The sequence below is a fragment of the Eurosta solidaginis genome, chromosome 3 (genome assembly GCF_040869045.1).
Source record: "Eurosta solidaginis isolate ZX-2024a chromosome 3, ASM4086904v1, whole genome shotgun sequence".
Lineage (NCBI taxonomy): Eukaryota > Metazoa > Arthropoda > Insecta > Diptera > Tephritidae > Eurosta > Eurosta solidaginis.
In genome coordinates this window covers 180,396,348-180,411,654 of record NC_090321.1, presented here as the reverse complement: position 1 = coordinate 180,411,654, position 15,307 = coordinate 180,396,348, and the positions used below count along the sequence as shown (strand labels likewise).

Genomic DNA, 15,307 nt, shown 5'->3' with positions numbered 1-15,307 from the left:
ATCGAAACAGCTGTCGCCTTGTCCGTCCTGATGTCACGTTGTTTAAATTTTTCCCAAATTATTAAATAAATTATAAAATTTAAAAATTGCTTCAAATAAATGTTTTCATACATTTAAAAAAAAAAAAAAAAAAAGCAATATGGGCAATCCCCGATTATTAAAAATCATACAAACAGACAAAATTGGTTAATTCGTTTGTAGTTCTATAAATAGAACGAAAACAGCAACAAAACCAAAGTTTCTTTGAAAACCGCCGTACCAAGCATAGCTTTAACACATAACTGCATACGAAGTATGCAATGTGTAAAAGATTAAAATATGCAAAAAAAAGAAGGCAATTGGGAAAGACTTCACAACAGGCATGACGTAGCTGAATGCGTTTACAACCATTTCAACTATCGTAGGGGTGCGAGTTCGACTCCCACTCCCGGGAGAAAAGGCTTTGAAGAGATTCACAAGGTATAATCGAAACAGCTGTCGCCTTGTCCGTCCTGATGTCACGTTGTTTAAATTTTTCCCAAATTATTAAATAAATTATAAAATTAAAAAATTGCTTCAAATAAATGTTTTCATACATTTAAAAAAAAAAAAAAAAAAGCAATATGGGCAATTCCCGATTATTAAAAATAATACAAACAGACAAAATTGGTTAATTCGTTTGTAGTTCTATAAATAGAACGAAAACAGCAACAAAACCAAAGTTTCTTTGAAAACCGCCGTACCAAGCATAGCTTTAACACATAACTGCATACGAAGTATGCAATGTGTAAAAGATTAAAATATGCAAAAAAAAGAAGGCAATTGGGAAAGACTTCACAACAGGCATGACGTAGCTGAATGCGTTTACAACCATTTCAACTATCGTAGGGGTGCGAGTTCGACTCCCACTCCCGGGAGAAAAGGCTTTGAAGAGATTTACAAGGTATAATCGAAACAGCTGTCGCCTTGTCCGTCCTGATGTCACGTTGTTTAAATTTTTCCCAAATTATTAAATAAATTATAAAATTAAAAAATTGCTTCAAATAAATGTTTTCATACATTTAAAAAAAAAAAAAAAAAAAGCAATATGGGCAATCCCCGATTATTAAAAATCATACAAACAGACAAAATTGGTTAATTCGTTTGTAGTTCTATAAATAGAACGAAAACAGCAACAAAACCAAAGTTTCTTTGAAAACCGCCGTACCAAGCATAGCTTTAACACATAACTGCATACGAAGTATGCAATGTGTAAAAGATTAAAATATGCAAAAAAAAGAAGGCAATTGGGAAAGACTTCACAACAGGCATGACGTAGCTGAATGCGTTTACAACCATTTCAACTATCGTAGGGGTGCGAGTTCGACTCCCACTCCCGGGAGAAAAGGCTTTGAAGAGATTCACAAGGTATAATCGAAACAGCTGTCGCCTTGTCCGTCCTGATGTCACGTTGTTTAAATTTTTCCCAAATTATTAAATAAATTATAAAATTAAAAAATTGCTTCAAATAAATGTTTTCATACATTTAAAAAAAAAAAAAAAAAAGCAATATGGGCAATCCCCGATTATTAAAAATAATACAAACAGACAAAATTGGTTAATTCGTTTGTAGTTCTATAAATAGAACGAAAACAGCAACAAAACCAAAGTTTCTTTGAAAACCGCCGTACCAAGCATAGCTTTAACACATAACTGCATACGAAGTATGCAATGTGTAAAAGATTAAAATATGCAAAAAAAAGAAGGCAATTGGGAAAGACTTCACAACAGGCATGACGTAGCTGAATGCGTTTACAACCATTTCAACTATCGTAGGGGTGCGAGTTCGACTCCCACTCCCGGGAGAAAAGGCTTTGAAGAGATTTACAAGGTATAATCGAAACAGCTGTCGCCTTGTCCGTCCTTATGTCACGTTGTTTAAATTTTTCCCAAATTATTAAATAAATTATAAAATTAAAAAATTGCTTCAAATAAATGTTTTCATACATTTAAAAAAAAAAAAAAAAAAAAAAAAAGCAATATGGGCAATCCCCGATTATTAAAAATCATACAAACAGACAAAATTGGTTAATTCGTTTGTAGTTCTATAAATAGAACGAAAACAGCAACAAAACCAAAGTTTCTTTGAAAACCGCCGTACCAAGCATAGCTTTAACACATAACTGCATACGAAGTATGCAATGTGTAAAAGATTAAAATATGCAAAAAAAAGAAGGCAATTGGGAAAGACTTCACAACAGGCATGACGTAGCTGAATGCGTTTACAACCATTTCAACTATCGTAGGGGTGCGAGTTCGACTCCCACTCCCGGGAGAAAAGGCTTTGAAGAGATTCACAAGGTATAATCGAAACAGCTGTCGCCTTGTCCGTCCTGATGTCACGTTGTTTAAATTTTTCCCAAATTATTAAATAAATTATAAAATTAAAAAATTGCTTCAAATAAATGTTTTCATACATTTAAAAAAAAAAAAAAAAAAGCAATATGGGCAATCCCCGATTATTAAAAATAATACAAACAGACAAAATTGGTTAATTCGTTTGTAGTTCTATAAATAGAACGAAAACAGCAACAAAACCAAAGTTTCTTTGAAAACCGCCGTACCAAGCATAGCTTTAACACATAACTGCATACGAAGTATGCAATGTGTAAAAGATTAAAATATGCAAAAAAAGAAGGCAATTGGGAAAGACTTCACAACAGGCATGACGTAGCTGAATGCGTTTACAACCATTTCAACTATCGTAGGGGTGCGAGTTCGACTCCCACTCCCGGGAGAAAAGGCTTTGAAGAGATTTACAAGGTATAATCGAAACAGCTGTCGCCTTGTCCGTCCTGATGTCACGTTGTTTAAATTTTTCCCAAATTATTAAATAAATTATAAAATTAAAAAATTGCTTCAAATAAATGTTTTCATACATTTAAAAAAAAAAAAAAAAAAAGCAATATGGGCAATCCCCGATTATTAAAAATCATACAAACAGACAAAATTGGTTAATTCGTTTGTAGTTCTATAAATAGAACGAAAACAGCAACAAAACCAAAGTTTCTTTGAAAACCGCCGTACCAAGCATAGCTTTAACACATAACTGCATACGAAGTATGCAATGTGTAAAAGATTAAAATATGCAAAAAAAAGAAGGCAATTGGGAAAGACTTCACAACAGGCATGACGTAGCTGAATGCGTTTACAACCATTTCAACTATCGTAGGGGTGCGAGTTCGACTCCCACTCCCGGGAGAAAAGGCTTTGAAGAGATTTACAAGGTATAATCGAAACAGCTGTCGCCTTGTCCGTCCTGATGTCACGTTGTTTAAATTTTTCCCAAATTATTAAATAAATTATAAAATTAAAAAATTGCTTCAAATAAATGTTTTCATACATTTAAAAAAAAAAAAAAAAAAAGCAATATGGGCAATCCCCGATTATTAAAAATCATACAAACAGACAAAATTGGTTAATTCGTTTGTAGTTCTATAAATAGAACGAAAACAGCAACAAAACCAAAGTTTCTTTGAAAACCGCCGTACCAAGCATAGCTTTAACACATAACTGCATACGAAGTATGCAATGTGTAAAAGATTAAAATATGCAAAAAAAAGAAGGCAATTGGGAAAGACTTCACAACAGGCATGACGTAGCTGAATGCGTTTACAACCATTTCAACTATCGTAGGGGTGCGAGTTCGACTCCCACTCCCGGGAGAAAAGGCTTTGAAGAGATTTACAAGGTATAATCGAAACAGCTGTCGCCTTGTCCGTCCTGATGTCACGTTGTTTAAATTTTTCCCAAATTATTAAATAAATTATAAAATTAAAAAATTGCTTCAAATAAATGTTTTCATACATTTAAAAAAAAAAAAAAAAAAAGCAATATGGGCAATCCCCGATTATTAAAAATCATACAAACAGACAAAATTGGTTAATTCGTTTGTAGTTCTATAAATAGAACGAAAACAGCAACAAAACCAAAGTTTCTTTGAAAACCGCCGTACCAAGCATAGCTTTAACACATAACTGCATACGAAGTATGCAATGTGTAAAAGATTAAAATATGCAAAAAAAAGAAGGCAATTGGGAAAGACTTCACAACAGGCATGACGTAGCTGAATGCGTTTACAACCATTTCAACTATCGTAGGGGTGCGAGTTCGACTCCCACTCCCGGGAGAAAAGGCTTTGAAGAGATTTACAAGGTATAATCGAAACAGCTGTCGCCTTGTCCGTCCTGATGTCACGTTGTTTAAATTTTTCCCAAATTATTAAATAAATTATAAAATTAAAAAATTGCTTCAAATAAATGTTTTCATACATTTAAAAAAAAAAAAAAAAAGCAATATGGGCAATCCCCGATTATTAAAAATCATACAAACAGACAAAATTGGTTAATTCGTTTGTAGTTCTATAAATAGAACGAAAACAGCAACAAAACCAAAGTTTCTTTGAAAACCGCCGTACCAAGCATAGCTTTAACACATAACTGCATACGAAGTATGCAATGTGTAAAAGATTAAAATATGCAAAAAAAAGAAGGCAATTGGGAAAGACTTCACAACAGGCATGACGTAGCTGAATGCGTTTACAACCATTTCAACTATCGTAGGGGTGCGAGTTCGACTCCCACTCCCGGGAGAAAAGGCTTTGAAGAGATTTACAAGGTATAATCGAAACAGCTGTCGCCTTGTCCGTCCTGATGTCACGTTGTTTAAATTTTTCCCAAATTATTAAATAAATTATAAAATTAAAAAATTGCTTCAAATAAATGTTTTCATACATTTAAAAAAAAAAAAAAAAAAAGCAATATGGGCAATCCCCGATTATTAAAAATCATACAAACAGACAAAATTGGTTAATTCGTTTGTAGTTCTATAAATAGAACGAAAACAGCAACAAAACCAAAGTTTCTTTGAAAACCGCCGTACCAAGCATAGCTTTAACACATAACTGCATACGAAGTATGCAATGTGTAAAAGATTAAAATATGCAAAAAAAAGAAGGCAATTGGGAAAGACTTCACAACAGGCATGACGTAGCTGAATGCGTTTACAACCATTTCAACTATCGTAGGGGTGCGAGTTCGACTCCCACTCCCGGGAGAAAAGGCTTTGAAGAGATTTACAAGGTATAATCGAAACAGCTGTCGCCTTGTCCGTCCTGATGTCACGTTGTTTAAATTTTTCCCAAATTATTAAATAAATTATAAAATTAAAAAATTGCTTCAAATAAATGTTTTCATACATTTAAAAAAAAAAAAAAAACGCAATATGGGCAATCCCCGATTATTAAAAATCATACAAACAGACAAAATTGGTTAATTCGTTTGTAGTTCTATAAATAGAACGAAAACAGCAACAAAACCAAAGTTTCTTTGAAAACCGCCGTACCAAGCATAGCTTTAACACATAACTGCATACGAAGTATGCAATGTGTAAAAGATTAAAATATGCAAAAAAAAGAAGGCAATTGGGAAAGACTTCACAACAGGCATGACGTAGCTGAATGCGTTTACAACCATTTCAACTATCGTAGGGGTGCGAGTTCGACTCCCACTCCCGGGAGAAAAGGCTTTGAAGAGATTTACAAGGTATAATCGAAACAGCTGCCGCCTTGTCCGTCCTGATGTCACGTTGTTTAAATTTTTCCCAAATTATTAAATAAATTATAAAATTAAAAAATTGCTTCAAATAAATGTTTTCATACATTTAAAAAAAAAAAAAAAAAAAGCAATATGGGCAATCCCCGATTATTAAAAATCATACAAACAGACAAAATTGGTTAATTCGTTTGTAGTTCTACAAATAGAACGAAAACAGCAACAAAACCAAAGTTTCTTTGAAAACCGCCGTACCAAGCATAGCTTTAACACATAACTGCATACGAAGTATGCAATGTGTAAAAGATTAAAATATGCAAAAAAAAGAAGGCAATTGGGAAAGACTTCACAACAGGCATGACGTAGCTGAATGCGTTTACAACCATTTCAACTATCGTAGGGGTGCGAGTTCGACTCCCACTCCCGGGAGAAAAGGCTTTGAAGAGATTTACAAGGTATAATCGAAACAGCTGTCGCCTTGTCCGTCCTGATGTCACGTTGTTTAAATTTTTCCCAAATTATTAAATAAATTATAAAATTAAAAAATTGCTTCAAATAAATGTTTTCATACATTTAAAAAAAAAAAAAAAAAAGCAATATGGGCAATCCCCGATTATTAAAAATCATACAAACAGACAAAATTGGTTAATTCGTTTGTAGTTCTATAAATAGAACGAAAACAGCAACAAAACCAAAGTTTCTTTTAAAACCGCCGTACCAAGCATAGCTTTAACACATAACTGCATACGAAGTATGCAATGTGTAAAAGATTAAAATATGCAAAAAAAAGAAGGCAATTGGGAAAGACTTCACAACAGGCATGACGTAGCTGAATGCGTTTACAACCATTTCAACTATCGTAGGGGTGCGAGTTCGACTCCCACTCCCGGGAGAAAAGGCTTTGAAGAGATTTACAAGGTATAATCGAAACAGCTGTCGCCTTGTCCGTCCTGATGTCACGTTGTTTAAATTTTTCCCAAATTATTAAATAAATTATAAAATTAAAAAATTGCTTCAAATAAATGTTTTCATACATTTAAAAAAAAAAAAAAAAAGCAATATGGGCAATCCCCGATTATTAAAAATCATACAAACAGACAAAATTGGTTAATTCGTTTGTAGTTCTATAAATAGAACGAAAACAGCAACAAAACCAAAGTTTCTTTGAAAACCGCCGTACCAAGCATAGCTTTAACACATAACTGCATACGAAGTATGCAATGTGTAAAAGATTAAAATATGCAAAAAAAAGAAGGCAATTGGGAAAGACTTCACAACAGGCATGACGTAGCTGAATGCGTTTACAACCATTTCAACTATCGTAGGGGTGCGAGTTCGACTCCCACTCCCGGGAGAAAAGGCTTTGAAGAGATTTACAAGGTATAATCGAAACAGCTGCCGCCTTGTCCGTCCTGATGTCACGTTGTTTAAATTTTTCCCAAATTATTAAATAAATTAAAAAAAAAAGATATTTGAAACAAAAATCTGTCGTTTATATATAACCTCAAAAATAGGCAAAAACGGTGTTTTTTGCACATTTATGTTAGGATATCTCAAAATCCTGACGTGATAGAGCAATTCTGCGTCCAGATTTGAATTCAGCGCATCGAAAACCTTTAGGAAAGTATGGTCTGGTTTATGGTCAAAAAAATCGGTCTCATTTTGTCGGCCTGTGTTATTGTTCAGCCCCATTCATGAAAGGTATGAAGTCTTCGGCACAGCCGAAGACAGTCCCGTTCTTACTTGTTTTTATTAATTTTCTTGTTTACAATAAGCGTCGGAACTTAAACATTTATCAACCGATTTTGATAACCTATAACTTTTCTTACTCGGAATAAATAGTTCTTTCAGAATGAATGTAAAAAATATTTTTTTTTATGACATGTTACATAAAAAAGACGTCGAACTATGAAAAACGGGGAAAAAATGGGTAAATTTTAGATAAATTTTGGAAAATGTCCCAATTTTTTCGTATAAGGTATAAACAAATATATATCGGCTTGAAGCTTGAATCTTCTTCTTTCAAAACCGTAAAGCAATCGAAAATTGGTTAAAACATGACGTTATGATTGTTAGAGTGCGCGTAGTAGGCGAAAAACGTTTTTATACAGTAACTTGAAAATTTGGGGGTGTTATACAATTTTGAAACACATTATAATAATGTACTCGTCAAGGCCTACAACGTAAATTAGGTCACTTGAAAAGTGCAAAATCACTGTAGCACTGTGTAATTTTTATGTTTCTGTCTTTTTTAAAACTTTCTTCAAAATCTACTGTAAATTAGGGGAAATACGGCTCATCTGAGATTTTTTGCACAGTTCATATTTTGTGACGCTATGTATTGGCTCGCAGCTTCCTACTGCTAAGTGGAAGATGGTTTAATCCACTCGACGTTGGTCTCAATACAATATCCAAAGCATTTCGGGTCATATCACTATAATTTATATAACAAGTTTGATGGGGTCACTAAAGTTTACCTAAAATAACATAGAACTTCTGAGGCAGCCTATTTATACATAGTTATGTAAGTGGTAACAACAATAATAACAAACAAATAAATATACCCACGCCTTATAATTCTATAACAAATACGTGAAAACAATTTAAGGTCTCAAATATCAAATAGAGTGAAAGTAATTTCCTTCATTGCCCATTAGACATACCACTTCACTTTTTGGGTACGCACACTCACTCATAGGCGTTGTACGATAAAAATATAAATAATAAAATTCATTTCAAACAAAAGTGAAATGTAGAATACCATTACTTTTGTATATGCTTTGCTCTAGTGATTTTGGGGCGGTACAAAACGAGTTGATAACGAAATTTATACATATCGCTTCCCCGGTTCAATAATGACGCAATTGTAAAATATTAAGTTTTGGTGAAACAAGTTTCAATATTTGCATCAACGCGGAAACTATTTGTAATACAATTATAGAATTTATACACAGCAAAGATTAGTACTCTTTAAAGCCTTTGTGCGCGTTATCTCGAAACTTTAAAATTGACATTTGCGTCATTATTGAACCGGGGAAGCGATATGTAGCACATAAAGACGTAACCACAATTGGCGCAAGCACTGTCTCAATGCGCCTAAAGGTATACTTTTACGAGGGTTTTTTTGTTCGTTTAGCAAAAAAAACTGAAGCTGTAATAAAATAATAACCAGAAGACCGCAAAAAAAATATTAAAACGAAAGATGACCCCAATTGGTTGCTAGGAATAGATATGAAAGTGGCAGCTTATTTAATTTTTTTGAATGTGTATAGGCTTTTGTACACGTACACATATGCATGTAGCTATGCTGAATAAACGTCCTTGAACTCTTCAACAGAGTTTGTTGCAATATAACACTGCGTTACAAAAACGAGCTTTAGTTCTGTCCTATGAACCAAATATACTTTTTCGGAAAGGGGAGAAAAAGTAAAAATACACGTGTATCGGCGATTTTCATGTACACGTGAGAATTTTTGCGGGCAGACTCGTGGAAATGTCTGTATCCAAATTAAAAAAAAAAATAGATTTTTATCAATTCTCAGATGTTCCTGAATTTTTTTTTTTAACTGGTTATCGGTTTTTTTTTTTTTTTGTAACCGTTTCAGATCATTAAAAACCAAATTTTTTTTTATTTTTATTATATTAAAAATTTCAATGCTTCTCAAGAAACTTAGGACTTTTGTTTTTGCATTTGTAAGCATTTGAGTCAGTATTGCGACAAATAGACCAACAGTATACGCCAAGCATATGCGTAATGTCTTGTCCTTTAAAGCGCTTTTCAATAGCCCCAATGTCCTGATGGAACCTTACGTCATGCTCATTGCTACAAGCTCCTAAATCATCAGGGAAAAAATCTAAATGATTGTGAAGGAAATGGACCTTTAGCGACATTAATATGCCCATTTCGCCATATGCCGAAATCATTTCTGCAACAATATTTTTATAATTGGCAGCCCGTTTGTTGCCAAGAAACTGCTCAATAACGGCACCTGTGCCTTTCCATGCACTTTGTTCGATAGCATTCAATTTTGAAGAAAATTCATAACTTGCAACTATTTTTTCTATCTGCGGACAGACAATACGTGCTTACAGGAGTCATTGTCTTCGTAGACCTACCTCCGGTGTAAAACACAGATCAATATCCGTTGATCTTCGGCCCAACAAGTTGGTACCAAATCGGTGAGCTGGGCCTTGGTTTGGCCGAGGAGGACTATCCATCCTCCCCTTCCATTTTCGGGTAATGGCACCCGGTTGCACGGCAACTCCACCGCGAGTTCCGTGCTTGCCTCAGAATCCCTCTTTCATTGATTTTGATATCTCGATATCTGATTAACATGTTAATCAGATTGAGATATTGTGTTTTGTCGCAATTTAGGAATGTGACCAACCTTTCCTGTACTGCAGTGGAACAACAATGTAAAACATTGTTGACGACGGAGCTGGTTTTGCTTAGATATTGCTTAAGGGCCGCACTACGTTGACAAACAGAGTTAGCTTGGCATCAAATTATGCTCCGTCTTAAAACTCCATCACAATTAAAATCAAGGGATGTGACCAACCTTTTCCGCACACAGACATGTGAGTGCCGAGTGCCCGCCTCAACAATGCCCCTCGACATCGCTTGAGGCCACACTACGTTGACAGACATTGTGTGCCATATTGTGCTACTATGGGCTTCCATTTTTGCTACTAATTTCGCTCCAATTTTCACTCAATTACCCAACAATTATGCTCCATTTTGCCTCCAATTACACTCCTACCACAATTAAAGGGATGTGTCCAACCTTTTCCGCTCACAGACCTGTAAGTGACCGAGTACCTGCCCCAGCAACATCCTTGCATTGCAGTCCGCCACACTGCAGTGATTTGACAGCGTCAAATCTTGCCACATTTTTGGATGTGGCCATCCATTCAGCGAACGCCTCCTATTCGCTACGCAGTCTAAAGCAGCCTCAAAGATCTCAAAAGACGAGATGAGCACCGGCCCACTCGTACAATTATCGATTGTTTTTCGGCTGACGATAGACATGCGTTTCTTCACCATCTTTCAATCACCGTTTTTCATCATATATAACCGGCATCTCCGGTTGCCACAAATTAAGGGATGTGACCAACCTTTCATCTGCCCCTCAGGGTCAGTTTCTCAATGAGATTGGGATTGCCGTGGCAAGTATGAGACCGAATTCCCTTGGGTTTGCACGCCCCAAGGGAAAACAAGTCTACTCAGAGCGTGTGTCATAAGTTAACTCTATTTGAAACCACAACCACCGCGATGCTCCCACAAGGGGGCCATCCCAGGACAGGAGGTGAGACCTGAGTACAAAGCACTGTTCGATGCAGTGCACCAGATCACACTGGCTTCTCCTGCTCCCGCGGTAGCAGTTTTTATAAAGACCTTGCCTAGGGTCCCACAGGGTGATACCCGCGTCCACCCTGCTACCTTTCGAGTAAAACACCTTACTCATGGATTGGGTACCCATGATATTATGGTCGCCTTTTACGACCGGTATACCTACCGTGGGCATATTCTAACCCCTAACCCACGGGGGGATCTATCTGCGGACCATTGAAAACACCTTAAATCATACACATCATAAAAAATAAAGTTACTGAATGCCTTCTTAAACAAATGCCTGCATGAATCTTTGCGCCGCTCAGTTTCGGAAAAATTTTGCGCAAACTTGTAATCGCATCGCCTTCACGATCCAGTTTTTTAACAAAATTTGATACGACACCGAGCTTAATGTGTAGTGCTGGCAAAATGATTTGAGATGGCTGCACCAATGGTAGATGTTGTATACTTTCTACGCCTACTTTGTAGCATGGTCGCGGCTTCCACTTAAATTAAATATATGGGTCGAAAAACAATTTGTTTTTTTTTTTTCGGAACGCTTTAGTAGTTTAAAGATTTGGAGTCCCTTCAAGTTATGCCGAAAAAAGTGAAATAAATTTTTTTTTGTTTTAATTCTGGGAAATCTGATAATTGATAAAAATCTATTTTTTAAAAAATTTGACGTGATACAGACATTTTCACGAGTCTGGCTGCAAAAATTCAGCTCGATTGGATGACGAAAAAAGGGTTAAAAAGCGATCCAAAGTCTTGCACACAGGCGGACAGATGGACACTACGAGCTTTATACTTTATACATAAAAAAATTCTGACGTGTGCATGAAAATCGCCGATACACGTGTATTTTCATTTTTTTTCCTCTTTCCAAAAAAGTATATTTGGTTCATAGGACACAATGTGTGTTACGCGGTGTAATTGGGACTTTTATATTTTCAATATGCTGATATTTTTGCCGAGAACATTTCAATGAAAGATGTAGCAATATAAATACTCTTTTGTGATTTTTAAGATATAAATACAAACACAGAGTGAAATTCATTTGCACTCTGATGCCGCAATATTTCATGTAATATCTATTTGGTATAAAAATAAGCTCGACCATATTTAAAATGCCACGATCTAAGCGAACGTAGAAGTTCGCGTGGAGGTAAAGGTTGACATCATAGCACAAGCGATGGACTGAGCAATGCAAATGATCCGATAGGGCCTTGGATTGTCTAAAATAGTTACTTTATAGAAAGGCGCTAAGTATTGCCGTTCACGGATATGGACAATCGACTCACCGTGATCCTCTTCAGGGTAGGATGATTTGATCGAAGTGGGCACACTATCTTTTTATGAGAAAAGATATACGATGATATCAAAATCAGGCTTGACGACTTCAACCTAGGGGTTGGAGGTATTTTATCAAACGTTCGGAAAATTCAGATTGACGATGTAACATTTCCGAGACTGTTGGACTTCCCCGTAGCTTGAAATGTAGTTATCTGTTGTACCAGGTGCTAGCAAAAACAAATGAAGCGATCTCCTTGGTTGCCTCCTGATCAAAAAACACAAAGCTTATTTGATCACTTCTTGCCATGCAAAACCTGCTCACAAAACATATCGCTCATGATTACTCCACCCGGCGCACATACCTGCTCACCGAGAACAATCATTGACCTGACGTTCAACCGTGCAATGGGAGTACATATCCAACTCACTATACCGGCTCTACGGGTACCCCCAGGTTCTAACGAGGCCGAAGAAACACTGGTATGATGATGAAAGTCGAGCTTACTTACTTACTTAATTGGCGCTTAACCGTCTAAACGGTTATGGCCGTCCAACAAGGCGCGCCAGTCGCTTCTTCGCTCCGCCAACCGGCGCCAATTGGTCACACCAAGGGAGTTTAAATCGCTTTCCACCTAGTCCTTCTAACGGAGCATAGCAGGACGGGTACGATAAGTGACTTGTAGAGTATGATTTTCGTTCGCCGAGAGAGGACTTTACTTTTTAATTGCCTACCTAGTCCAAAGTAGCATTTATTGGCAAGATTGATTCTTCGCTGGATTTCAGTGCTGATGTTGTTGCTAGTGTTGATGCTGGTTCCCAAATAAACGAAGTCTTTTACTATTTCGAAATTATGGCTGCCAACAGTAGCGTGGTTGCCAAGGCGCTGATGCGCCGACTCATTACTGGATGACAGCAGGTACTTCGTTTTGTCCTCATTCACCATCAAACCCATCTTTGCCGCTTTTTTTCCAGTTTGGAGTAAGCAGAACTAACAGCGCGGGTGTTTAGGCCGATGATATCAATGTCATCAGCATATGCCAGTAATTGCACGCTTTTATAGTATATTGTTCCAGTGCGGTTAAATTCTGCAGCTAGTATAATTTTCTCTAGCATCAAATTAAAGAAATCGAAAGATAGGGGGTCACCCTGTCTGAAACCTCGTTTAGTTTCGAACGGCTCGGAGAGGTCCTTCCCAATTCTGACTGAGCTGATGGTGTTGCTCAACGTCATTTTGCACAGCCGTATAAGTTTTACGGGGAAACCAAATTCAGACATAGCGGCATATAGGCACCTCCTTTTCGTGCTGTCGAAGGCGGCTTTAAAGTCGACGAAGAGGTGATCTGTGTCGATTCTCTTTTTACGGGTTTTTTCCAAGATTTGGCGCATTGTGGAAATCTGGTCGATGGTAGATTTACCAGGTCTGAAGCCGCACTGATAAGGTCCAATCAGTTGGTTCACGGTGGGCTTCAATCTTTCGCACAATACACTTGAAAGGACCTTATATGCGATATTAAGAAGGCTGATTCCACGATATTTGGTGCATTTTGCAGTATCCCCCTGGGCAAAGAACACTTAGATTCCAACCGTCGGACATGCACTCGTCCGCCCATATTTTGCTAAGAAGCTGCTGCATGCGCCTTACCAACTCCTTGCCGCCGTATTTGAATAGCTCCGCAGGAAATCCATCAGCGAGAGCTTCAAATGCCTGCTGATACCAGAAATATCGGCGGATAACAGAAGATTTCAGGACAGTGGTAGATGCCTATAGAAATGATAATAGTAACCTGCTAGTGACCTGCTTACTCGTAAAGAGGGGACTTAATATCTTTACTAGCAGGCCCGAAAGACTTTGTGCGGCCTTATACTGTTTTCACGCAGACGGCTTATTGAATAATAAAGGCAGTTTTCTACATTAAGACGCTTATTGAGCTCAATCTTCCCTACAAAATTCGAATGTATAATTATTTCATTAGTAGCTAATCGAATGCCTAATGAAGTCAAAAGCACAATGCAACTCTGTTGGGAGCGTTCAATTCCTTATTTTTTGGTGCGTTCAATGCTTAAAAATGTCATTTGTCAAAGTAAATGTCATGGTCTGCATGGCGGAACGATACAAGGTGGCCGCATCGAACAGCTGATTATAACCTTTTTTTAGTTGATTTGATACATCAACTTCCGGCGCAGTACGATTTTGACATTTGTCCATCGAATTTACAAAAACAAAGTACATGAAATTCTTATCTATGTATGCAGGTATGTCACCATGTTGCTACCTTGTATCGTTCCGCCATGATTGTCTGTTATATAGCATTGTCATTTTATTCGCTTGACATTTCATCCCTCATACTAATCGAGCAGTTACTTCTGTGTGAAAGCAATTTACGATTTCATTAGAAGGTGAAATGAGATCATTAAGTTTCTGTGTGAAAACAGTATTAACTTCAGCTCCAATATAGTAAACAATATTTTGTACTGCACTCTCTCTCTCTCCACATTCATTCTCATTATGCCTCCCCCAACAGTCTGATAGCACACTCGGCCAGGCTAACATCTGCTGGATTTGTTAACTTTTGAATAAAAGAAAAATATATATGCTTATGCAATTTTTAAACTAACATTTTCTTTAAATTCCAGTTGCCACACAGCAAGTCGTTGAATATACACAAAAATCACAAATTAAACACGAAAATCGTCACATACAATTGGTGCGTGAATATGGCTTCCATCCGAGGACAAAGGCAACGGTTGAAGATGGCGATGTATTGCCAAAGAAATTCGAACCGTTTCCGGAGAATATGTACGGCAAACCATTGGAGGAAATTGATACTTTTATTTATGAAGAGGTAAGTGACTTTAATGAATGTGCTTAAATGACCACATTTATTGAGTATGGAAATGTTGGTTTAAGCATACAAAAAAAAAAGAAAAGTGATTTCTGTTTCGTATATTTCCATCCACATACTAATCTAGCAATATATCAATTTCTACTTGAGTGATGTACTTGTCAGCCAATTGATATGCCAATTTGACTCTGACATCAAATATGTCTCAACTGCTGTGTGAGCCTAAAGAATTACACGCTCACCACTTTTGGTTTGACAAAAAATTAGCT

General features: G+C 36.6%; 2 protein-coding genes across 11 annotated transcripts in view; one reads left to right on the top strand and one right to left on the bottom strand.

Moving 5' to 3' along the window:
- Positions 1-15,307, top strand: part of NaCP60E (Na channel protein 60E) — a 641,026-nt gene that overhangs the window by 228,605 nt on the left and 397,114 nt on the right. For both annotated transcript variants that reach the window (XM_067774083.1, XM_067774082.1), the window contains exon 5: positions 14,830-15,038. In XM_067774083.1, coding sequence (XP_067630184.1) covers positions 14,830-15,038 — 209 coding nt within the window. The remainder of the gene's footprint in view (positions 1-14,829; positions 15,039-15,307) is intronic.
- Tpc2 (Thiamine pyrophosphate carrier protein 2) overlaps positions 1-15,307 on the bottom strand; it is a 535,063-nt gene that overhangs the window by 229,014 nt on the left and 290,742 nt on the right. The window lies entirely within an intron of this gene.